Source organism: Hyperoodon ampullatus (genome assembly GCF_949752795.1).
Source record: "Hyperoodon ampullatus genome assembly, chromosome: 11".
NCBI lineage: Eukaryota > Metazoa > Chordata > Mammalia > Artiodactyla > Ziphiidae > Hyperoodon > Hyperoodon ampullatus.
The window spans coordinates 24,919,697-24,945,028 of NC_136924.1; the positions used below are offsets into that span (position 1 = coordinate 24,919,697).

Sequence of the window (25,332 nt, forward strand, 5' to 3'; positions counted from 1 at the left end):
CACCTTCACCATGATGTCAGTGGAGACTGTTCCCACCCAGCAAAATAAGAAATTCCTCCCTTGGGTGTCAACAGAGGCCAACTTGGGAACCTGGACTTCTACATCCACCTGGTAGTAATGAGACAGCTCCCTCCCTTACACTGTTGAAGTGGTATCAGAGAAAGAAAACCAAAACAGAAGGTGCATGTAAGATCTAGAGTCTCATCACATAATATAAAAATGTCCAGGTTTCAACTGAAGTTCACTTTTCAGAGCAGGAATTAGGAAGATCTCAAAATGAATGAAAAAAGACAATCAATAAATGCTGATAGAGAAGTGACAGATATATTAGAATTATTTCACAAATTTTAAAGCAGCCATGATAAAACTGCTTGAGCAATTAGAACATGCTTGAAACAAATGAAAAAGTAGAAGGCCTTAGCAAAAAAAAAAGAAAAAGAAAAAGAAAGTATCAGCAAAAACATAGATGATATAAAGAAGAACAAAATGTAAATTTTAGAACTGAAAATATAATAACTTAAATAAAAATCTCAGTGGATATGTTCAACAGCAGAATTGGGGGGGACAGAGAAAAGAATCAGTGAACTGGAAGATAGACCAATAAAAACTGCCCAATCTGAAAAAATCAGAGAGAAAATAGGCTTAAAAATTAGTCACTAGGACCTGTGTGAATATAACAAAAAATCTAACATTCATATCATCCGAATCTTAGGTAAGAAAAGAGAGTGGGGCTGAAAAGTACTCAGAGAAATAATGTTTGAACTTCCCAACTTTGGCAAGAAACATAAACCTACAGATTCAAAAGCTAAGCAAACTACAAACAGAATAAACCCAAAGAAAAACATGCCAAGACGCATCGTAATTAAACTTCTGTAAACTAACTTCAAATAAAAATTTCTGAAAGCAGCCAGAGGAAAAGAAATGACACCTTACCTATAGGGGAAAACAATTAGAATGGCAGCAGATTTCTCCTTAAAAATAATGGAAGCCAGAAGAAAGTGGCACAATATTTTTCAAGTGTTGGAAAAAAAGAACTGTCAACTCAGAATCCTATACCTGGCAAAAATATCATTTGGGAATAAAGGGGAAATCCATACATTCTCAGATAAAGGGAAACTAAGAAAATTTGTTGCCAGCAGACTTATCCTTAAAGGAATGGCTAAAGGAAGTTCTCTAAATAGAAGGGAAATGGTAAAAGAAGGAACCTTGAGAAATCAGGAAGAAAGAAAGAACACAATAAGCAAAAATAAATATAATAGGCTTTCCTCCTCCTCTTGAGTTTTCTAAATCATGTTTGATTGTTGAAGAAAAAATTATAACACTGTCTAATGTAATTCAAAATGTATGCAGAGTAAATATTTAAGACAAGTGTGTTATAAACTGGGTAAAGAGACAGAAATGAGGTAAGATTTCTATACTTTACTCGGATTGGTAAAAGGACAAAACAAGTAGACTGTGATAAGTTATGTATATACACATAAAGCAACAAATGAAAATGCTACACTAAGAGACAAACTCAAAACAATATAGATAGATCAAAATGGGATTCTAAAAAATGTTTAAGTATCCCACTTAAAAAAATGAAAACAGAAAGAACAAACATAACAAAAAACAGCAGACTTAAGCCCTAATATTCCAATAATTATACTAAAATTTAAAAGTCTAAATACCCCAATAAAAAGACAGAGATTGGCAGGATGAATTTGAAAACATAACCCAACTATATGCTGTCTACAAAAAACTCACTTAAGATATAATGATATAGGCAAGTTCAAAGTGAAAGGATATCATGCAAACATTAATCAAAGGAAAGCAGTAGTAACTATTTAATATCAGATAAAGTAGTTTTCAGACAAAGAAAATTATCAGAGAGGAACATTATATAATGATAAGAGGACTAATTCACCAAGAAGCCATAGAAATCCTAAATGTATACGCACCAAACAAGAGAACTGCAAAATACAAACAAAAACTAATAGAACTAAAAGGAAAAGAGACAACTACACACTTTAGGTTGAGAATTCACCACTTCTGTCAACAATTGATAAAAACAAATAAGCGTAAAATCAGAAGGATACAGAAGAACTCAGCACCATCAATGAGCAGGATCTAACTGACACCTGTAAAACACTATGCTTAACAACAGCAGAGTGCACATTCTTTTCAGGTGCCCATGTAACAGATACCAAAATTCTATATTCTGGGCCATAAAACAGACCTCAACAAATTTAAAAGAATTAAAATCATACAGAATGTGTTCTCTGACCACATTGGAATGAATTTCTAATTGAAATTAGAAATCAATAGCAGAAAGATAACAGGAAAATCTCCAAACAATTAGAAACTAAGTAACATACTTTTAAATAATCTACGGGTCAAAAGGACATATCAAAGGAAATTTTAAAACTCCAATACAAAATATGAAAAGTTATGGGACATAGCTAAAAGTGCTGAGAGGGAGATTTTTAGCAATTAGTGCACATATTACAAGAAAGTCTAAAATCAGTAATCTAGTGTCACACTTCAAGAAGAGCAAAATAAACCCAAAGCAAGCAGAAGGAAGAAAATAATGAAGATAATTTTAAAAAGCAATGATTTAAAACCAAAAAATGATACAGAAAATCAATGAAACAAGAAGCTAATTCTTTCAAAATATCAATAAAATTGACAAATCTCTAGCAAGACTAAAAAAAGAGATAAAAGATAAAATTACCAATATTATGAATAAAACAGGAGATATCACTAAAAACCCTGCAGACATCAAAAGTATAATAAGGGGATACTATGAATAATTCCACACACCTAAATTTGACAACTTAGATGAAATGGAGCAATTCCTCGAAAACACAAACTACCATAATTCATCCACTATGAAGCAGATAATTTGAACAGCTATAACTATTAAGGAAACTGAATTCATAATTTTTAAACTCCCAAAAAAGAAATCCCCAAGCCCAGATGGTTTCACTAGAGTATTCTACCAAACACTTAAAGAAGAATTAACACCAATTTTACACAATCTCTTCCAGAAAATAGGAGAGAATTCTTCCCAATTTATTTTATGAAGCTGGTATGACCCTAACACCAAAACCAAGAAAAGGCATTACAGAAAAATATTACCACAGATCAGCATCTCTCATGAATATAGATGCAAAAATTCTTAGCATAATATCAGCAAATAGAGTTCAGCAATATATAAAAATAACTAGACACCATGACCAAGAGAAGATTATTCCAGGAATGCAAGGCCAGCTTACAATCTGAAAATCAATCAGCATAATACACCATGTTAAAGGGCTAAAGAAGAAAATCATATTGTCATATCGAATGCTGCAGAAAAGCCATTTGACAAAATTCAACACTCATCCATGATGAAAACTCTCAGAAAAATAGGAATAGAGGGGAATTTCCTTAATTTGGTAAAGGGCATGTACAAAAATCCTACAGCTAATGTATTCAAGAATGAACCACTGAATGCTTTTCTCATTCAGATTGGAGAACAAGGCAATGATGTCCACTTTCACCACTCTTATTCAACATAATGTGGAAGTTCAACCCAGGGCAATAAGGAAATTAAAGGTACATATACAGATTGGAAAAGAAGATATAAAACTATCCCAATTTGAAGATGATATAATTTTATCTGTAGAAAATCCCAGGAACTAATAAGTTCAGCAAGGTCACAGGATACAAACAAATATACAAAAATCAACTTATCTTTATATATTAACAAACACATGGACACCAACATTAAGAATACAATACCGTGTACAATCACTCAAAAAAATGAAATACTTAGGTGTAAATCTAACTAAATATAAACATGACTTGTATATGAAAATTACACAGTAGTGGTGGAAAAAAATCATAGAAAATCTAAATAAATGAAGAGGTACACTACGTTCATGGATTAAAAGATTCGACACAGTAAAAATGTCAGTTCTTCCCAAATTGTTTTACAGGTTTAAGGCAATCCTATCAAAAACTAAGCAAGATTTTTTTTTCAGATATAGAGAAGATTATTCTAAACTTTATATAGGAAGGCAAAGGAACTAGAACAGTTAAAAGAATTTTGAAAAATAAGAATAAAGTGGGAGGAATCAGTACTTCTGAATTCAAGACTTATTACAAAGCTATAGTAATCAAGACTGTATGATCTTGGCAGATGGATAGACACATAGACCAATGGAATAAAACAAAGAAACCACAAATAGACCCACACAAATATGCCCCACTGATTTTTCACATAGGTGCAAAGGCAATTCAATGGAAGAAAGACAGCTTTCACAACACGTGGTGTTAGAGCAACAGGACATCCACAGGGAAAAGGGAAAAAAAGAACATCAACCTAGGTCTCATACCATTGAGGGAACTGGGTAAAGGGTATATGGGGTCTCTCTGTATTATTTCTTAGTATTGCATGTAAATCTATAATGATCTCAAAATGGAAAGATTAATTTAAAAAATTTTTTTAAGAATTTAGTCATCTATGTTCCTTGGTATGTCTATGTGTAGACATATAGAGAGAAAAGTCTGTAAGGATGGTCACATCAACACTTAAAAAAAAAAAACGGAAAAGAAGAAGAATTTAGTGATTATGACTCAAACCTTCCAGGATTAGCTCTTACCTGCAACAAACCTCCCATTAGTGATGCCAGCGCAGCCATTCCAATACACAAAGCTCCAAACAGCACACCTAGATGGATGATGTAAAAGCCATTGTAAAATCCAGACTCAGAGGATTAGGATTCTCAATAGAATAAGCTACCACACCTTGATTCAAAGTACATAATATGACTATAATAAAGAATGGCCACCTACCTCAGAGACAGCTAAAAAAGGAAAGGGGTGTTGTTCTACAGGATCAGCAGTGTGCAAAGAGGAAAGAAAACACTGGTATTGTGGCCCAGGATTAATTACATTAGGTTATATTGGTAAAGATTCCCTAAGATTAACTATAGGGATTTAAAACCTAATAACTATTGTGTTATTAATGTAATCCTCCATAAACATTTGTTGGTAAAGGAAGGCTCAGGGAGCTTCTGGGTTGGCGAACACGTGGCATGCTCAGCGAGGGCATGGATGCTCCATGCCTTTTTCCATATCTTGCCAAATTCATCTCTTCCATCTGGCTGTTTTTGAGTTATATCCTTTTACAACAATCCAGCAATCTAAAAAAGTCTTCCAACCTCTGGCCTGGCTTAGAACATCACTGGTTCTAATTATGTCCTACATCCTTCCCAGATTGCATGCCAGCATGCCACTGCTTCTCAGAGCCATGTGTCTGACAGGGTGGTGCTCTGGCCGGCTGTCAGGTCTGAGCCTCTGAGGTGGGAGGGCTGAGTACAGGACATTGGTCCACCATACACCTCCTGGCCCCACTTAATATCAATTGGCCAGAGCTCTCTCAGAGATCTCCGGCTCAATGCTAAGATCCAGCTCCACTCAACAACCAGCAAGCTCCAGGGCTGGACACCCAATGACAAACAACTAGCAAGAAAGGAACACAACCCCACCCATTAGCAGAGAGGCTGCCTAAAATCATAATAAGTTCACAGACACACCAAAACACACCACCGACGTGGTCCTGCCTGCCAGAAAGACAAGATCCAGCCTCATCCACCAGAACACAGGCACCAGTTCCCTCCACCAGGAAGCCTACACAACCCACTGAATCAATCTTACCCACTGGAGGCAGACACCAAAAAAAAAACAGGAACTAAAAACCTGCAGCCTGCGAAAAGGAGACTGCAAACACAGTAAGTTAAGCAAAATGAGAAGACAGAGAAATACGCAGCAGATGAAGAAGCAAGGTAAAAACCCACCAGTCAAACAAATGAACAGGAAATAGGCAGTGTACCTGAAAAAGAATTCAGAGTAATGATAGTAAAGATGGTCTAAAATCTTGGAAATAGAATGGAGAAAATACAAGGGACGTTTAACAAGGACCTAGGAGAACTAAAGAGCAAACAAAGAGGAACACCACAATAAATGAAATTAAAAATTCTCTAGAAGGAATCAATAGAAGAATAACTGAAGCAGAAAAATGGAAAAGTGACCTGGAAGATAAAATAGTAGAAATAACTATCACAGAGCAGAAAAAAGTAAAAAGAATGAAAAGAATTGAGGAAAATCTGAGAGACCTCTGGGACAACATTAAGCACACCAACATTCGAAATATAGGGGTCCCTGAAGAAGAAGAGAAAAAAAAAAGAAACTGAGAAAATATTTGAAGAGATTATAGATGAAAACTTCCTTAATATGGGAAAGGAAATAGTCAATCAAGTCCAGGAAGCGCAGAGAATCCCATATAGGAAAAATCCAAGGAGAAATATGCCAAGACACATATTAATCAAACTGTCAAAAATTAAACACAAAGACAACATATTAAAAGCAGCAAGGGAAAAGCAACAAATAACATACAAGGGAATCCCCATAAGGTTAACAGCTGATCTTTCAGCAGAAACTCTGCAAGCCAGAAGGGAGTGGCAGGACATATTTAAAGTGATAAAAGGAAAAACCTACAACCAAGATTACCCTACACAGCAAGGATCTCATTCAGATTTGTCAGAGAAATTAAAATCTTTATAGCCAAGCAAAAGCTAAGAGAATTCAGCACCACCAAACCAACTTCACAACAAATGCTAAAGGAACTTCTCTAGGCAGAAAACACAAGAGAAGGAAAAGACCTACAATAACAAACCCAAAACAATTAAGAAAATGGTAATAGGAACATACGTACCGATAATTACATTTTTTAAAATATTTATTTATTTATTTGGCTGCACCGGGTCTTTTTTTTTTTTATTAGTTTCTGCTTTATAACAAAGTGTATCAGTCACACATATACATCTGTTCCCATATCCCTTCCCTCTTGCATCTCCCTCCCTCCCACCCTCCATATCCCACCCCTCCAGGCGGTCACAAAGCACCGAGCTGATCTCCCTGTGCTATGCGGCTGCTTCCCACTAGCTATCTACCTTACGTTTGGTAATGTATATATGTCCATGCCTCTCTCTCGCTTTGTCACAGCTTACACTTCCCCCTCCCCATATCCTCAAGCCCATTCTCAAGTAGGTCTGTGTCTTTATTCCTATTTTACCCCTAGGTTCTTCATGACTTTTTTTTTCTTAAATTCCATATATATGTGTTAGCATACGGTATTTGTCTTTCTCTTTCTGACTTACTTCACTCTGTATGACAGACTCTAGGTCTATCCACCTCATTACAAATAGCTCAATTTCATTTCTTTTTATGGCTGAGTAATGTTCCATTGTATATATGTGCCACATCTTCTTTATCCATTCATCTGATGATGGACACTTAGGTTGTTTCCATCTCCGGGCTATTGTGAATAGAGCTGCAATGAACATTTTGGTACATGTCTCTTTCTGAATTATGGTTTTCTCAGGGTATATGCATAGGAGTGGGATTGCTGGGTCATATGGTAGTTATATTTGTAGTTTTTTAAGGAAACTCCATACTGTTCTCCATAGAGGCTGTACCAATTCACATTCCCACCAGAAGTGCAAGAGTGTTCCCTTTTCTCCACACCCTCTCCAGCATTTGTTTCTAGATTTTTTGATGATGGCCATTCTGACTGGTGTGAGATGATATCTCATTGTAGTTTTGATTTGCATTTCTCTAATGATTAATGATGTTGAGCATTCTTTCATGTGTTTGTTGGCAGTCCGTATATCTTCTTTGGAGAAATGTCTGTTTAGGTCTTCTGCCCATTTTTGGATTGGGTTGTTTGTTTTTCTGCTACTGAGCTGCATGAGCTGCTTGTAAATTTTGGAGATTAATCCTTTGTCAGTTGTTTCACTTGCAAATATTTTCTCCAATTCTGAGGGTTGTCTTTTGGTCTTGTTTATGGTTTCCTTTGTTGTGCAAAAGCTTTGAAGTTTTACTAGGTCCCATTTGTTTATTTTTGTTTTTATTTCCATTTCTCTAGGAGGTGGGTCCAAAAGGATCTTGCTGTGATTTATGTCATAGAGTGTTCTGCCTATGTTTTCCTCTAAGAGTTTGATAGTTTCTGGTCTTACATTTAGGTCTTTAATCCATTTTGAGCTTATTTTTGTGTATGGTGTTAGGGAGTGATCTAATCTCATACCTTTACATGTCCCTGTCCAATTTTCCCAGCACCACTTATTGAAGAGGCTGTCCTTTCTCCACTGTACATTCCTGCCTCCTTTATCAAAGATAAGTTGACCACATGTGCGTGGGTTTATCTCTGGGCTTTCTATCCTGTTCCACTGATCTATATTTCTGTTTTTGTGCCAGTACCACACTGTCTTGATTACTGTAGATTTGTAGTATAGTCTGAAGGCAGGGAGCCTGACTCCTCCAGCTCTGTTTTTCGTTCTCAACATTGCTTTGGCTATTCGGGGTCTTTTGTTTTTCCAAACAAAGTTTGAAATTTTTTGTTCTAGTTCTGTGAAAAATGCCACTGGTAGTTTGATAGGGATTGCATTGAATCTGTAGATTGCTTTGGGTAGTAGAGTCATTTTCACAATATTGATTCTTCCAATCCAGGAATATGGTATATCTCTCCATCTATTTGTATCATCTTTAATTTCTTTCATCAGTATCTTATAATTTTCTGCATACAGGTCTTTTGTCTCCTTAGGTTTATTCCTAGATATTTTATTCTTTTTGTTGCAATGGTAAATGGGAGTGTTTTCTTGATTTCACTTTCAGATTTTTCATCATTAGTGTACAAGAATGCCAGAGATTTCTGTGCATTATGTTTGTATCCTGCTACTTTACCAAATTCATTGATTAGCTCTAGTAGTTTTCTGGTAGCATCTTTAGGATTCTCTATGTATAGTCTCATGTCATCTGCAAACAGTGACAGCTTTACTTCTTCTTTTCCGATTTGGATTCCTTTTATTTCTTTTTCTTCTCTGATTGCTGTGGCTAAAACTTCCAAAACTATGTTGAATAAGAGTGGTGAGAGTGGGCAGCCTTGTCTTGTTCCTGATCTTAGTGGAAATGGTTTCAGTTTTTCACCATTGAGGATGATGTTGGCTGCGGGTTTGTCATATATGGCCTTTATTATGTTGAGGAAAGTTCCCTCTATGCCTACTTTCTGCAGGGTTTTTATCATAAATGGGTGTTGAATTTTGTCGAAAGCTTTCTCTGCATCTATTGAGATGATCATATGGTTTTTCTCCTTCAGTTTGTTAATATGGTGTATCACGTTGATTGTATATTGAAGAATCCTTGCATTCCTGGAATAAACCCCACTGGATCATGGTGTATGATCCTTTTAATGTGCTGTTGGATTCTGTTTGCTAGTATTTTGTTGAGGATTTTTGCATCTATGTTCGTCAGTGATACTGGCCTGTAGTTTTCTTTCTTTGTGACATCCTTGCCTAGTTTTGGTATCAAGGTGATGGTGGCCTAATAGAATGAGTTTGGGAGTGTTCCTCCCTCTGCTATATTTTGGAAGAGTTTGAGAAGGATAGGTGTTAGCTCTTCTCTAAATGTTTGATAGAATTCGCCTGTGAAGACATCTGGTCCTGGGCTTTTGTTTCTTGCAAGATTTTTGTTTGTTTGTTTTGTTTTTGTTTTTGTTTTTTTGTTTTTTGCTGTACGCGGGCCTCTCACTGTTGTGGCCTCTCCCGTTGTGGAGCACAGGCTCCGGACGCGCAGGCCCAGCGGCCATGGCTCACAGACCCAGCTGCTCTGCGGCATGTGGGATCCTCCCGGACCGGAGCACGAACCCGTGTCCCCTGCATCGGCAGGCAGACTCTCAACCACTGCGCCACCAGGGAAGCCCCTGTTGCAAGATTTTTAATCACAGTTTCAACTTCAGTGCTTGTGATTGGTCTATTCATATTTTCTATTTCTTCCAGATTCAGTCTTGGCAGGTTGTGCATTTCTAAGAATTTTTCCATTTCTTCCAGGTTGTCCATTTTATTGGCATAGAGTTCCTTGTAGTAATCTCTCATGATCTTTTCTATTTCTGCAATGTAAGTTGTTACTTCTCCTTTTTCATTTCTAATTCTATTGATTTGAGTCTTCTCGCTTTTTTTCTTGATGAGTCTGGCTAATGGTTTATCAATTTTGTTTATCTTCTCAAAGAACCAGCTTTTAGTTTTGTTGATCTTTGCTATCGTTTCCCTCATTTCTTTTTCATTTATTTCTGATCTGATCTTTATGATTTCTTTCCTTCGGCTAACTCTGGGGGATTTTTGTTCTTCTTTCTCTAATTGCTTTAGGTGCAGGGTCAGGTTGTTTACTCGAGATGTTTCCTGTTTCTTAAGGTGAGATTGTATTGCTATAAACTTCCCCCTTAGAACTGCTTTTGCTGCGTCCCATAGGTTTTGGGTCGTCGTGTCTCCATTGTCATTTGTTTCTAGGTATTTTTTAATTTCCTCTTGGATTTCTTCAGTGATCACTTCGTTATTGAGTAGTGTATTGTTTAGCCTCCATGTGTTTCTATTTTCTACAGATCTTTTCCTGTAATTGATGTCTAGTCTCATAGCATTGTGGTCGGAAAAGATACTTGACACAATTTCAATTTTCTAAAATTTACCAAGGCTTGATTTGTAACCCAAGATATGATCTATCCTGGAGAATGTTCCATGAGCACTTGAGAAAAATGTGTATTCTGTTGTTTTTGGATGGAATGTCCTATAAATATCAATTAAGTTCATCTTGTTTAATGTATCATTTAAAGCTTGTGTTTCCGTATTTATTTTCATTTTGGATGATCTGTCCATTGGTGAAAGTGTGGTGTTGAAGTCCCCTACTATGAGTGTGTTACTGTTGATTTCCCCTTTTACGGCTGTTAGTATTTGCCTTATGTATTGAGGTCCTCCTATGTTGGGTGCATAAATATTTACAATTGTTATATCTTCTTCTTGGATCGATCCCTTGATCATTATGTAGTGTCCTTCTTTATCTCTTGTAATAGTCTTTATTTTAAAGTCTAGTTTGTCTGATATGAGAATTGCTATTCCAGCTTTCTTTTGGTTTCCATTTGCATGGCATATCTTCTTCCATCCCCTTACTTTGTTTGTATGTGTCTCTATGTCTGAAGTGGGTCTCTTGTAGACAACATATATATGGGTCTTGTTTTTGTATCCATTCAGCCAATCTGTGTCTTTTGGTGGGAGCATTTAGTCCATCTACATTTAAGGTAATTATCAATATGTATGTTCCTATTTCATTTCCTTAATTGTTTTGGGTTCGTTATTGTAGGTATTTTCCTTCTGTTGTGTTTCTTGCCTAGAGAAGTTCCTTTAGTATTTGTTGTAAAGCTGGTTTGGTGGTGCTGAACTCTCTCAGCTTTTGCTTGTCTGTAAAGATTTTAATTTCTCCATCAAATCTGAATGAGATCCTTGCTGGGTAGAGTAATTTTGGTTGCAGGTTTTTCTCCTTCATCACTTTAAATATGTCCTGTCACTCCTTTCTGGCTTGTAGAGTTTCTGCTGAGAGATTAGCTGTTAACCTGATGGGGATTCCCTTATGTGTTATTTGTTGTTTTTCCCTTGCTGCTTTTAATATGTTGTCTTTGTGTTTAATTTTTGACAGTTTGATTAATATGTGTCTTGGCATATTTCTCCTTGGATTTATTCTGTATGGGACTCTCTGTGCCTCCTGGACTTGATTAACTATTTCCTTTCTCATATTAGGGAAGTTTTCAACTATAACCTCTTCAAATATTTTCTCAGTCCCTTTCTTTTTCTCTTCTTCTTCTGGAACCCCTATAATTCGAATGTTGGTGCATTTAATGTTGTCCCAGAGGTCTCTGAGACTGTCCTCAGTTCTTTTCATTCTTTTTTCTTTATTCTGCTCTGCAGCAGTTATTTCCACTATTTTATCTTCCACGTCACTTATCCGTTCTTCTGCCTCAGTTATTCTGCTATTCATCCCATCTAGAGTATTTTTCATTTCATTTATTGTGTTTTTAATCATTGCTTGATTCATCTTTAGTTCTTCTAGGTCCTAGTTAACTGTTTCTTGCATTTTGTCTATTCTATTTCAAGATTTTGGATCATCTTTACTATCATTATTCTGAATTCTTTTTCAGGTAGACTGCCTATTTCCTCTTCATTTGTTAAGTCTGGTGGGTTTTTATCTTGCTCCTTCACCTGCTGTGTGTTTTTCTGTCTTCTCATTTTGCTTATCTTACTGTGTTTGGGGTCTCCGTTTTGCAGGCTGCAGGTTCGTAGTTCCCGTTGTTTTTGGTGTCTGTCCCCGGTGGCTAAGGTTGTTTCAGTGGGTTGTGTAGGCTTCCTGGTGTAAGGGACTAGTGCCTATGTTCTGGTGCATGAGGCTCGATCTTGTCTTTCTCGTGGACAGGTCCACGTCTCGATAATTACCTTAAATGTAAATGGATTAAATGCTCCAACCAAAAGACATAGACTGGCTGAATTGACAGAAAAACAAGACCCGTATATATGCTGTCCACAACAGATCCACTTCAGAGTTAGGGACACATACAGACTGAAAGTGAGGGGATGGAAAGAGATATTCCATGCAAATGGAAATCAAAAGTAAGCTGGAGCAGCAATTCTCATATCAGACAAAATAGACTTTAAAATAAAGACTATTAGAAGAGAGAAAGAAGGACACTACATAATGATCAAGGGATCCATCAAAGAAGAAGATATAACAATTGTAAATACTTATGCACCCAACATAGGAGCACCTCAATCCATAAGGTGAATGCTAACAGCCATAAAAGGGGAAATCGACAGTAACACAATAATAGTAGGGGACTTTAACACCATGCTTTCATCAATGGACAGATCATCCAAAATGAAAATAAATAAGGAAACACAAGTGTTAAATGATACATTAAACAAGATGGACTTAATTGATATTTATAGGACATTCCATCCAAAAACAACAGAATACACTTTCTTCTCAAGAGCTCATGGAACATTCTCCAGGATGGATCATATCTTGGGTCACAAATCAAGCCTTGGTAAATTTAAGAAAATTGAAATCATATCAAGTATCTTTTCCGACCACAACGCTATGAGATTAGGTGTCAATTACAGGAAAAAATCTGTAAAAAATACAAACACATGGAGGCTAAACAATACACTACTCAATAACCAAGATATGACTGAAGAAATCAAAGAGGAAATCAAAAAATACCTAGAAAGAAATGACAATGAAAACACGATGACCCAAAACCTATGGGATGCAGCAAAAGCAGTTTTAAGAAGGAAGTTCATAGCAATACAATCCTACCTCAAGCAATAAGAAAAAAATCTCAAATAAACAATCTAACCTTACACCTAAAGGAACTAGAGAAAGAAGAACAAACAAAACCCAAAGTTAGTAGAAGGAAAGAAATTATAAAGATCACAGCAGAAATAAATGATACAGAAACAAAGAAAACAATAGCAAAGAACAATAATACTAAAAGCTGGCTGTTTGAGAAGATAAACAAAATTGAACAACCATTAGCCAGAGTAATCAAGAAAAAAAGGGAGAAGGCTCAAATCAACAGAATTAGAAATGAAAAAGGGGAAGTAACGACTGACACTGCAGAATACAAAGGATCGTGAGAGATTACTACAAGCAACTCTATGCCAATAAAATGGACCACCTGGAAGAAAGGGACAAATTCTTAGAAAAGCACAACCTTCCGAGACTGAACCAGGAAGAAATAGAAAATATAAACAGACCATTCACAAGCACTGAAATTGAAACTGTGATGAAAAATCTTCCAACAAACAAAAGCCCAGGACCAAATGGCTTCACAGGTGAATTCTATCAAACGTTTAGAGAAGAGCTAACACCTATCCTTCTCAAACTCTTCCAAAATATAGCAGAGGGAGGAACACTCCCAAACTCATTCTACTAGGCAGGCCACCATCATCTTGACACCAAAACCAGACAAAGATGTCACAAAGAAAGAAAACTACAGGCGAATATCACTGATGAACATAGATGCAAAAATCCTCAACAAAATACTAGGAAACGGAATCCAACAGCACATTAAAAGGATCACACACCATGATCAAGTGGGGTTTATCCTAGGAATGCAAGGATTCTTCCATATATGCAAATCAATCAATGTGATACACCATATTAACAAAGTGAAGGATAAAAACCATATGATCATCTCAATAGATACAGAAAAAGTTTTCGACCAAATTCAACACCCATTTATGATATAACCCTCCAGAAAGTAGGCACAGAGGGAACTTACCTCAACATAATAAAGGCCATATATGACAAACCCACAGCAAACATTGTACTCAATGGTGAAAAACAAACTATTTCCACTAAGATCAGGAACAAAACAAGGTTGTCCACTCTCACCCCTATTATTCAACATAGTTTTGCAAGTTTTAGCCACAGAAAACAGAGATGAAAAAGAAATAAAAGGAATCCAAATTGGAAAAGAAGAAGTAAAACTGTCACTGTTTGCAGATGACATGATACTATACAGAGAATCCTAAAGATGCTACCAGAACACTCCTAGAGCTAATCAATGAATTTGGTAAAGTATCAGGATACAAAATTAATGCACAGAAATCTCTTGCATTCCTATACACTAATGATGAAAAATCTGAAAGAGAAATTAAGGAAACACTCCCATTTATCAGTGCAACAAAAAGAATAAAATACCTAGGAATAAACCTTCCAAAGGAGATAAAAGACCTATATGCAGAAAACTATAAGACACTGATGAAAGAAATTAAAGATGATATAAACAGATGGAGACATATACCATGTCCTTGGTTTGGAAGAATCAACATTGTGAAAATGACTCTACTACCCAAAGCAATCTACAGATTCAATGCGATCCCTATCAAACTACCAGTGGCATTTTTCACAGAACTAGAACAAAAAATTTCAAACTTTGTTTGGAAAAACAAAAGACCCCGAATAGCCAAAGCAATCTTGAGAATGAAAAACGGAGCTGGAGGAGTCAGGCTCCCTGCCTTCAGACTATACTACAAAGCTACAGTAATCAAGACAGTATCGTACTGGCACAAAAACAGAAATATAGATCAATGGAACAGGATAGAAAGCACAGAGATAAACCCACACACGTATGGTCACCTTATCCTTGATAAAGGAGGCAAGAATATACAATGGAGAAAAGACAGCCTCTCTTCAATTAATGGTGCTGGGAAAACTGGACAGCTACATGTAAAAGAATGAAATTAGAACACTTCCTAACACCATACACAAAAATAAACTCGAAATGGATTAAAGACCTAAATGTAAGGCCAGACACTATAAAACTCTTAGAGAAAACATAGGCAGAACACTCTATGACATTAATCACAGCAAGATCCTTTTTGACCCACCTCCTAGAGAAATGGAAATAAAATCAAAACTAAACAAATGGGACCCAATGAGACTTAAAATCTTTTGCACAGCAAAGGAAACCATAAACAAGACCAAAAGACAACCGTCAGAATAGGAGAAAATATTTGCAAATGAAGCAACTGACAAAGGATTAATCTCCAAAATTTATAAGCAGCTCATGCAGCTCAATAGCAAAAAAACAAACAACCCAATCCAAAAATGGGCAGAAGACCTAAATAGACATTTCTCCAAAGAAGACATACAGATTGCCAACAAACACATGAAAGGCTGCTCAACATCAGTAATCACTAGAGAAATGCAAATCAAAACTACAATGAGGTATTACCTCACACCAGTCAGAATGGCCATCATCAGAAAATATACAAAGAACAAATGATTGAGAGGGTGTGGAGAAAAGGGAACCCTCTTGCACTGTTGGTGGGAATGTAAATTGATACAGCCACCATGGAGAACAATACTGAGGTTCCTTAAAAAACTAAAAATAGAATTACCATATGACCCAGCAATCCCCCTACTGGGCATATATCCTGAGAAAACCATAACTCAAAAAGATTCATGTACCATAATGTTCATTGCAGCTCTATTTACAATAGCCAGGACATGGAAGCAACCTAAGTGTCCATCGACAGATGAATGGATAAAGAAGATGTGGCACATATAGACAATGGACTATTACTCAGCCATAAAAAGAAACAAAATTGAGTTATCTGTAGTGAGGTGGATGGACCTAGAGTCTGTCATACAGAGTGAAGTAAGTCAGAAAGAGAAAAACAAATACCATATTCTAACACATATATATGGAATCTAAAAAAAATTAAAAGGTTCTGAAGAACCTAGGGGCAGGATAGGAATAAAGACGCAGACGTAGAGAATGGACTTGAGGACACGGGGATGGGAAAGGGTTAGCTGGGATGAAGTGAGAGAGTGGCATGGACATATACACACTACCAAATGTAAAATAGGTAGCTAGTGGGAATCAGCCGCATAGCACAGGGAGATCAGCTACGTGCTCTGTGTCCACCTTGAGGATTGGGATAGGGAGTGTGGGAGGGAGACACAATAGGGAGGGGATGTGGGGATATATGTATATGTATATCTGATTCACTTTGTCATAAAACAGAAACTAACACACCATTGTAAACAATTATACTCCATAAAGATGTTAAAAAAAAAAAAAAGGAAGGCTCAGGTGTCTGTTTTCAGTTTGCCAGAAACAGGACACAATTCAGCTCTGCTCTGTATAACATGATGGGGGAAGGGAGTAATAAACTTCAGAAAGTCTTCCGAATTTAAGTGTTCATTTCTCTTGGGAAGTATCAATCCACACCAAAGAGTGTTTTAGGACCTTTAACCTTCTCATAATCTCCATGAACATCCACAAACCTTTCCTGTTAATCTAGGAAAGAAAGGCAGTTTCAAGACAAGTATTATATTCCTCCTTCTACGAAACTATTTTCCTGAAACTTTATACAAATTCTGAAGCCACCATCAGTGGTCAGCTTACGGGATTTTTTTTCTCTTTTGGCTTTCAGTATTTTCCAGATTTTCTCCAAGTATACATTTTGCTTTCAAAATTACTATAGGAAAAATTTTTTTTAATTAAACCTACCCTCTATTCTTATTTTTAAAGACTTCCATTCAGCAAAAATCACCTGAAATCTGTTAATATAATTTTCCACATATAAACTTCAAAATACAAAAAATAAAATGAATGAGAAATGTGTTCATCAAAAAATTACTGAATTCCTTATGTTATTTCTATCTTACTTAACACAAGCACTCACACCTTTGTTAAGCGTAGTGAGTAAATAATCTTATTGCACCTGAATGGAAAAACTTACATTAATTTTTTTCAAAGTGCTTTTGTTGCAATGATTTTTCATACCTCCAAACTCTATTATAAACAGTATTTCCAACATATTTAGCTAAATTCTTCTCTAATTGGTAGCTCATGAATGGTCACCATTGTGGTTTTTTGTACTCAAAGTTATCGGAAACATTCAAGTCATTTGCCGTGTTCTTCTCTATGATGTCCTTACTGTATATACCTCAAGATAATGACTATATACAACCTTTCAAAATGAATGAAAGCCTCATCTACACTAGCGGAGTTGATTTGCTATTAATCATCATCAACATCATTCCTGAGTACCAGTTAGTGGCTCTTGTTTTACATGGATTATCTCTAAACGTCATAGTACCTGCAAAGTGAATATTTTTTGTTCTCATTTTCCATATAAAGAAACAGAGGCTCAGATGGGTTTGCTCAAGGCTAACAGCTAGTTAACTGGTGAAACAAGACGGAGTCTGTCTAGCTTCAAAAGCTTCTATTCGTTCTACTAAACCACACAGCTTCAACAATCCCATAATGAACCCATCTAAATACGCTTTAGGAAACATTGTACCATTCTGAAATTACGCTCCAGGATTAAAATCAGGTACATAATAAAATGATGCAATGCTAGTTAAATTTAGGGGACACTGAAGAATATAAATTAAGTACTTATTCCAGGCTACACTCATGGCAATTATATATAGAACTATGGTTTAAAACAGAATATTATTTACTATGTCTTTGACAGTCTGTTAGTGCTATTGAGGTCAAAGATTCTTTTTAAAATAATAAGTTCGTTAGTCATTCATCCCAAAATATGTATACCCAAGATTTGAAAATGAAGAAGGAAGTACGCTAGCCAGGTTTTTTTGAGTCAGCTATTACAGCTGGGACATCTGGGAACTGAGGTTAAAGACCTTTCCATTCAATATGATATTTAACCCCTAATAAGGTCCTATAATCTATGAATTTAAGCATTCATATTAAATGAAGGAGTTGAGCATACCTTGGACAATTTTATTGATTATCTTCTGGACAGTCTACATGTGCAGAGAGAACAGACAATCAAGACCAGTAAAAAATCATAATGCTCTGTTCCTTTATCTTCCATCCATACACACAGACTGTATCTTAAACTGGCAGTGCCCTCTTAGGTAATACAGAAAAAGCACAGCTCTTGGTTCCAAACTAAGAATATTTCTTAAAACTGTGGTCTAAGTTTCAGATGGTAAAGGGTTAAATTTTTAACTATGGCTAAGAATTTTAATATAGATTTGGGATAGGAAGAAGGTAGGAAAGAAGGCTAGCCAAATAGCACCCCTGGCAATTGTTTTTTGTGGTGGCCTGACAATTGTTTGAAGTATGTCTCAAATCTTGATTGCAAATATGGCCATGACTGCATTAAGTCACATGCATGTGAGTGTATATACACTCACACTCACTTACTCTATATTTTCCATGGAAAAGAATTTCTGGTATTTCTAAAAATCATCTCCCAGAGCTAAAATGGAATTGTGAAACAAAAACTTACTCATTCCCTGGGAAATCCGAGAGAGAGATCTTTCTGAGAGACATCGGAAGTGAGGTTTTACTAGGTCTTCCACAGTTACTGCTGCTAAGGCATTAATACTGGAGGACACTGTGCTGTAAGGGAAAATCACAATTTTGATGAATAATGTTTAAACTTTAATAATACTTTAACAAGGTAAAAGAAAAGGGAAAACATATTGTCACTTCTGAAATATAACCAGATTTCTACTACATTACTTAAAAAAAAATTTTTTTATTGAAGTATAGTTGATTTAGGCCCAAGTGCCTAGAGCCCGTGCTCCGCAACGGGAGAAGCCACCACAATGAGAAGCCCACGCACTGCAACGAAGACCCAACACAGCCAAAAGTTAATTAATTAATTAATTAATTTAAAAAACAAAAGAGACTGATGACAATATCCAGCCCCTAGAGAGAAGAGTTGGACCAACAGAGAGAAGACACAGAGTACTTTACCTATATGGGGGCCATTTGTGCTCATGTCCAGAATTCAGCTTTATCCCCCCCAAATATCCAATAACAAAAGAAAGATCCCAAAAGGGAAATCTTGTATTATTAGAGTCATAGTTCATACCTTAATGTTCCACTGTAAGCAGAGGCCACAAAAAGTCCAGGAAGTCCAGGATAATCTTGCAGAATGTCCAGTACCAAATAAGGCATGAGCTGAAAAATTCCAAAATTTACTCTTGAGTACTATTTGCTATGAAATGAAATTAATTAACACCTCCTTTATCTTGTGTTCTTCAAGAACTGGAGGAAGCTATTCCACATAACTGAAATGTCCAAATATATAAAATTAAACTCTTTACCTGCTAACACTTAAAGAAAAGAATAGCACAGTAGTTAAGGGTACAGGCTCTGGATTCAGACAGATGTGGCTTTTGTTAGTTAATTTCTCTGAGCCTCAGTTTCCCCATCTATAAAATAGGAATAATAATCCTAACCTCATAGAGTTGCTATAAAAGTTAAATTAGATAATCTGTGTAAATTCTTAGTATAGTACACAGAATAGGCTCAGTAATAGGTAGCTGTTCTCATTCTTTGGAATAAAAAATCAATTTAAAGGAAATATTTTACATACCTCTGCGCTTAAGTAAGAAGAATTCACTTAATTTAACTTTACTTGATGACTGAAGATTATATTTGTGAACGTCAATCACTGCTCAGGATTGAAAATGTACTTATAGTTGCACATACAGTTGACCCTTGAACAACACAAGTTTGAACAGTGTAGGTCCACTTAAATGTTGATTTTTTTCAATAAATACAGAAAAATGTACGTATAGAACATTGTATGCATGATTTGTATTACATAGTATGTATGCAAGGATAGCCTACCCTTACATAGGCATGAGGTGAGTGACATTTAATATAAAAATAATGTGTTAGGTTTTTTTTTACTGTTTTATAACTTTGCTTTCAAAGAATTATATTTATATAATTATATTTATATAATTATACTACACAGTATGCCTCTCTCATAATTGGAGAAACTGTGCATCAACCGATGATCACGGGTGATTTAAAAAAAACAAACAATCTTTCTAATGCTGTATTATCAATATGACTGTAATACTGTATGCCATCCAAACTTTATAATGATTCATTTATTATTATAGGCGAGGCTACCACAAAGCAATCATATCGATTACACTAGGCTATAATAAAGCAATCATATTGCTGCTTCTTTACCAATGCATGACTTGTTATACCTGTAAATGAATATGAATTTCTTTTGTACATTATCTTTCATTTTTGACATCTTGTGCTAGTAAAAAGTGTAACATCTGCAGTGTTTTGTGTCACATAAGACAACATTGATGTAGGTACTGACAGACGATTCATCTTGTAAACAGACAAGGTAAACTTATGGTATCAATCAGTACAGTACTGTAAACGTGTCTTCTTGTCTTCATAATTTTCTTAATAACACTTTCTTTTCTCTGGCTTACTTTATTGTAAGAATACTGTATATAATCCATATAACATACAAAATATGTGTTAATGAGCTGTTTATGCTATCAGTAAGGCTTCTGGTCAACAGTAGGCTATTAGTAGTTAAGTTTTAGGGGAGTCAAAAATTATACATAGGTTTCTGTTGTGCAGAAGGTCGCTACCCCTAACCCCCATGTTTTTCAAGGGTCAACTGTTGTATGAGACATAGTGATGAGTGGAGAGTAACCTCACAAAATCCCTCAACTTGCTTCTTTAAAAAAAAAACTTCCTAATACTTGCTTTTTGATAAGTTACCTTTAAAAAAATAAATATTAAATAAGGATGGGAAGGTGTATGCCTTCAGCATGGTGTTACGTGGCAGTCTTTCGGCAAAACTGGTTTTTCAATCAAAAGAGTCCTAAGAGGATAATTTTCTAGAAAAATGCCCTCTCATTTCACTGAAACATCATTGATTCCTTCTCCCAATAGTACACAGTGGATGCTATGCCCATTCTCATCAGCCTCTTTGATCTCGTTTAACAACTAAAGCTTATTAATTCTTTATTCTCAGAAAAAGAGAATAACACTTCTCTGAGTTCAACACCCATTTTCCCAAGACATCTTACAAGTTTAACTTCAAGAAGTATTCTATACATAAGCCAAAGTTAAGTTCCATCATTAGTATTAAAACGAGATCCAAAATCCTCTACCCTATCGTCAACTTTCTCAAAAATCTTCAGCTTTATATTTTAGATTCTGAATGACCCCTCAGGTATAGGTAGAATCCACCAGGTAAGATTGAGAGAAAAATAGTAAAACTATAACTAGGCACTAATCTGGCTTCCTCACTGTGAGCTACAGCAGAGTGTAGCAGAAACATATCTTTGCTCTCTTGGGTTAAGCTTTTGACCTGATCTTCTACTGACTGCCTTACTTCCATTGTAACCCCAGGAAAATGTCAATTGAATTAACTGGTTAATAATCAACACACTAGTGGAATCATTCACAGAAAATCTCTTTTTCAAAAATTTATCACATGCTCTCTAAATGATAAATGCACGCATGCAAGACACCCCCTGTGTACAATTTATGACAAGTGGTCTCAAGGTTAGGAAGTTGTAGGTTAAAAAAATTTTTTTTGTTGTTTTTTGGGTTTTTTGGGGATTTTTTTGGCCCAGGGTAAGAGGAAGCCATATTAGAAAAAAAGTTTAGCCCCTATGGTCTTCACAGATAATTACGATTGACAAAAATCACAAAATATTCTTGACTAGAGAAAATATAATGGAATAGTGCCTCCATCTTCAGAGTAAATACGATTCTTGGATTCTCTGAACAATTAGAAAGATCCGTTTATCAACAGGAGGGCAAAGATTAAGATAGGGTTGAGGGCTTCCCCGGTGGCGCAGTGGTTGAGAGTCCGCCTGCCGATGCAGCGGACGCGGGTCTGTGCCCCGGTCTGGGAGGGTCCCACATGCCGCGGAGCGGCTAGGCCTGTGAGCCGTGGCCGCTGAGCCTGCGCGTCCGGAGCCTGTGCTCCGCAACAGGAGAGGCCACAACAGTGAGAGGCCCGCGTACCGCAAAAAAAAAAAAAAAAAAAAAAAAAAAGATAGGGTTGAGATACACAGATCAAGGATGCTCTCATTTCCTAACCCCACAAAGTTGTATTTTTCTGGGAGTATGTTATTCATTTACACCAACATAAAGTTCAACCTGTCATCATTCTAATAAGTCCCCTGGGCCCTTGATTTACAATCGACTCTGGCAGTCCTGAGTTTGGATTCTAGCTACACTTTCTGAAAGATGGTCTATGGCATAGAGGTTCAAAGTTAGGACACTGGTGGCAGCCTGCCTGGGTTTGAATCCTGGCTCCAGGTTTACCAGCTGGTTATTTAAGTTCTCTGTGCCTCAGTTTCCTTATTTTTGAAAGGGAGATCATCACGGCACTGTTTCTGTGAGGATTAAAAGTTAAAATTTATATAAAGCACTTATAATCGTGCCTGGCCCATGGTATTTGATGAGTGCTTGCAGCTATTCTTATTCATTAACTACGTGAACTTGGGCAAATTATATAACCTCTCTGAGATTCATTTCCTTGTCTATAAAATTAGAATTATAGGGTTGTGAGAATTGAAAGAAATAAAGCATGCAAAGCTCTTGGCACAGAACCTCATCACATAGCTGGTGCTCAATAAATGTTCACTTTTAGATCCATTTCCCTATCATTTAAAAACTGGAAGATGGGACTTCCCTGGTGGTCCAGTGGTTAAGACTCCACGCTCCCAATGCAGGGGGCCCTGGTTTGATCCCTGATCAGGGAACTGGATCCCGCACACTGCAACTAAAAAAGATCCCGCACGCGGCAACGAAGATCCCGTGTGCCGCAACTAAAACCTGGCGCAGCCAAATAAATTAAAAAAGAAAAACAACTGGAAGGTAAACTGCTTATCAATGAACAATCTAAACCCACAAAATGTTCTACGGTACCACAGTTTGTATATAGTTTTGGGCTTTTTTTAAAACTGTGTTTATATTTCTACTCCCAGCCTTGAGCTATTTCTATTTAACACCTACCTTGAAACTTAGCCAGGTATTTCAATATTTTTATTGGATGTAGCATTCTTCATTTTTGCTATAGCTGCTAAAATAAATTTTTTCCAAATGCTTTATAGAAACTAAAGATGATTATATTGTGCCTATTTTCTCTTACTTTACAAGAACATGAACACTCTTTCCTCCCAGCTAATAAGCTTTCTGAATGTCATTCTTTCATGTGTAAGAAAGACATGGTACTGGACCTGGTCTGGTGCAGACACTTTCTTGGCTGTCCAAGGATCACAGTCACGGTATCTGGAATACATGGCGAGCCCACATAGCACTGTGCAGGTCAGGATCAACCAGAGTGCCACAAGATTGATGTAGAGAGACCTAAAGAAGTGAAAACAAACCAGCAGATGACAATTTTAATTTCCATCTCAAAGATGAGGAAAATTGTTACATAAATAGACGAGACTTTCATGATTATATTCAATAGATGTGCATTCTCTTTTGGTTCTCGAAAATGCTACGGATTTTATTCTGGCCTAACTTTCTGTTTATGATGTCAGTCAACACTGTATTTGGAAATACTTGGAACAGATGGGATTTTGCCATTGAATGAATGTATCCTCCTGGTCAGAGTTCCATGGGCATTATTAGCTTTATAATTGTGTCTAGTTACCATCCTTCAGGACGTCTTGTCACGAAATAGAGGTTTTAATAGTCAACAGGGCAGTGACTATTACTCCTTTTACCTTTAAAAGTGATGCAATTATAAACTGCTAAACACTGTTAGCCTTTACATAGCAACTCGTCAAGCTTGTTTAAATGTAGTTTGTGATTCCATCCATTAAATAGGAAAGGCAAACCTGTATTCCTTGGACAGGTATCTTCCAAAACAATGTCCAGCATTTTAATAAATGGTGTGTGCTCCAGTAGAGTGTAAATGTTTACATAATAGCACTGGAGTCAGTCCTGAGCATAAATCTTAGCTCTCCCTACCATATGTGACCTTGGGCAAGTAATTTAACCTCTCTGATCCTCAGTTTCTTCATTTACAGCTAGAAATAACAATGCCTACCTCACCGAGTTATATGTGAAACTAAATAAAATAGTATATATCATATAGTACAACGGCATGTAATAAACACTTGTTAAATGGTAGTTATTGCTATTATTAGTGTTAATATCATTGAATGCTATGTCTTAATAATCAGTTGATAGTAAATATTTCTCCCACTAGGGTGGCTATTTTTACATTCCCCCCCCCCGGGGGGTGCTGTAGTGGACACTGATAAGCTGCCCTAGGCTGAAGAGAGGTCTCCCCACACCCACCAACTCGTACCTCCTTCCCCAGAGAAGCCTGCATAAAATGACAACTGGATTCAGAGGTTTAAAGGCTAAGTCCCCTCAGGCCAACTTGGGACAGTCTGAAGGGTCATCCCAGCTCTGGGGCTCCCCTTGAGGCCTCTGTTGAGACCGCATTACAGTCCAACTTCTCCCTCTGGCCAATCCTTCTTCCTTCCCTTCCTTCTCTGTTCCAGTGGTGATCCCCTAGTAGACTCTGGCATGCTAACCTCCATCTCAGAGTCTGCTTCCAGGAGAAGCTACCTTGCAGCAGGTCCCACAACAGATTGCTAGCCTTTTTCCTTGACTGACTACATTCACCACATGTTTTGTTATTGTCTAAAAGTACTGTAACTATATCTCATCTCCAAATCATCAGAAAATATACCCAGACACTTTCTCAGTCACCACACCTCACTTATATATGAGTTAACACTTTATTATATTGTTTTATTTTACTTTAATGCCATTCATGTAGATCTGATATTGTACCCAGTCAATCAATGTCAGTAGGTCTTGACTTTTTGGCTGGGACTCATTCTTCCCATGGAGCCAATGTTAAAAAGTGGGAGAAAATGGTCCCCCTGAGCTCTTGTTAAAGAGACACATTGGACTATTCTGAAGGAAACTGTTTCTTACTAAGAAAGCTCTAATGCTGTTCTTTCAGTTATAAAATTGGCTTTTTGAGTTCCATGTTCTCAAAGAAACGTGTTCCCAAAGAAGAGCATGTGCACAATTACTTTGGGAGAGGCATCAGTGCTAACGTACATGGATTAATAGATATATGAATTATATTCCTTTAGAGTGTCTTAAAGTAG

General features: G+C 36.6%; 1 protein-coding gene across 1 annotated transcript in view; it reads right to left on the minus strand.

The window, feature by feature from the left end:
- SLC5A8 (solute carrier family 5 member 8) overlaps nt 1-25,332 on the minus strand; it is a gene marked incomplete at its 5' end in the record, with an annotated part of 61,479 nt that overhangs the window by 13,960 nt on the left and 22,187 nt on the right. The window contains 4 exons of the mRNA XM_079714214.1: nt 4,629-4,696; nt 18,681-18,793; nt 19,272-19,360; nt 23,428-23,557. Of these exons, the coding sequence (XP_079570340.1) occupies nt 4,629-4,696; nt 18,681-18,793; nt 19,272-19,360; nt 23,428-23,557 (400 nt within the window). The remainder of the gene's footprint in view (nt 1-4,628; nt 4,697-18,680; nt 18,794-19,271; nt 19,361-23,427; nt 23,558-25,332) is intronic.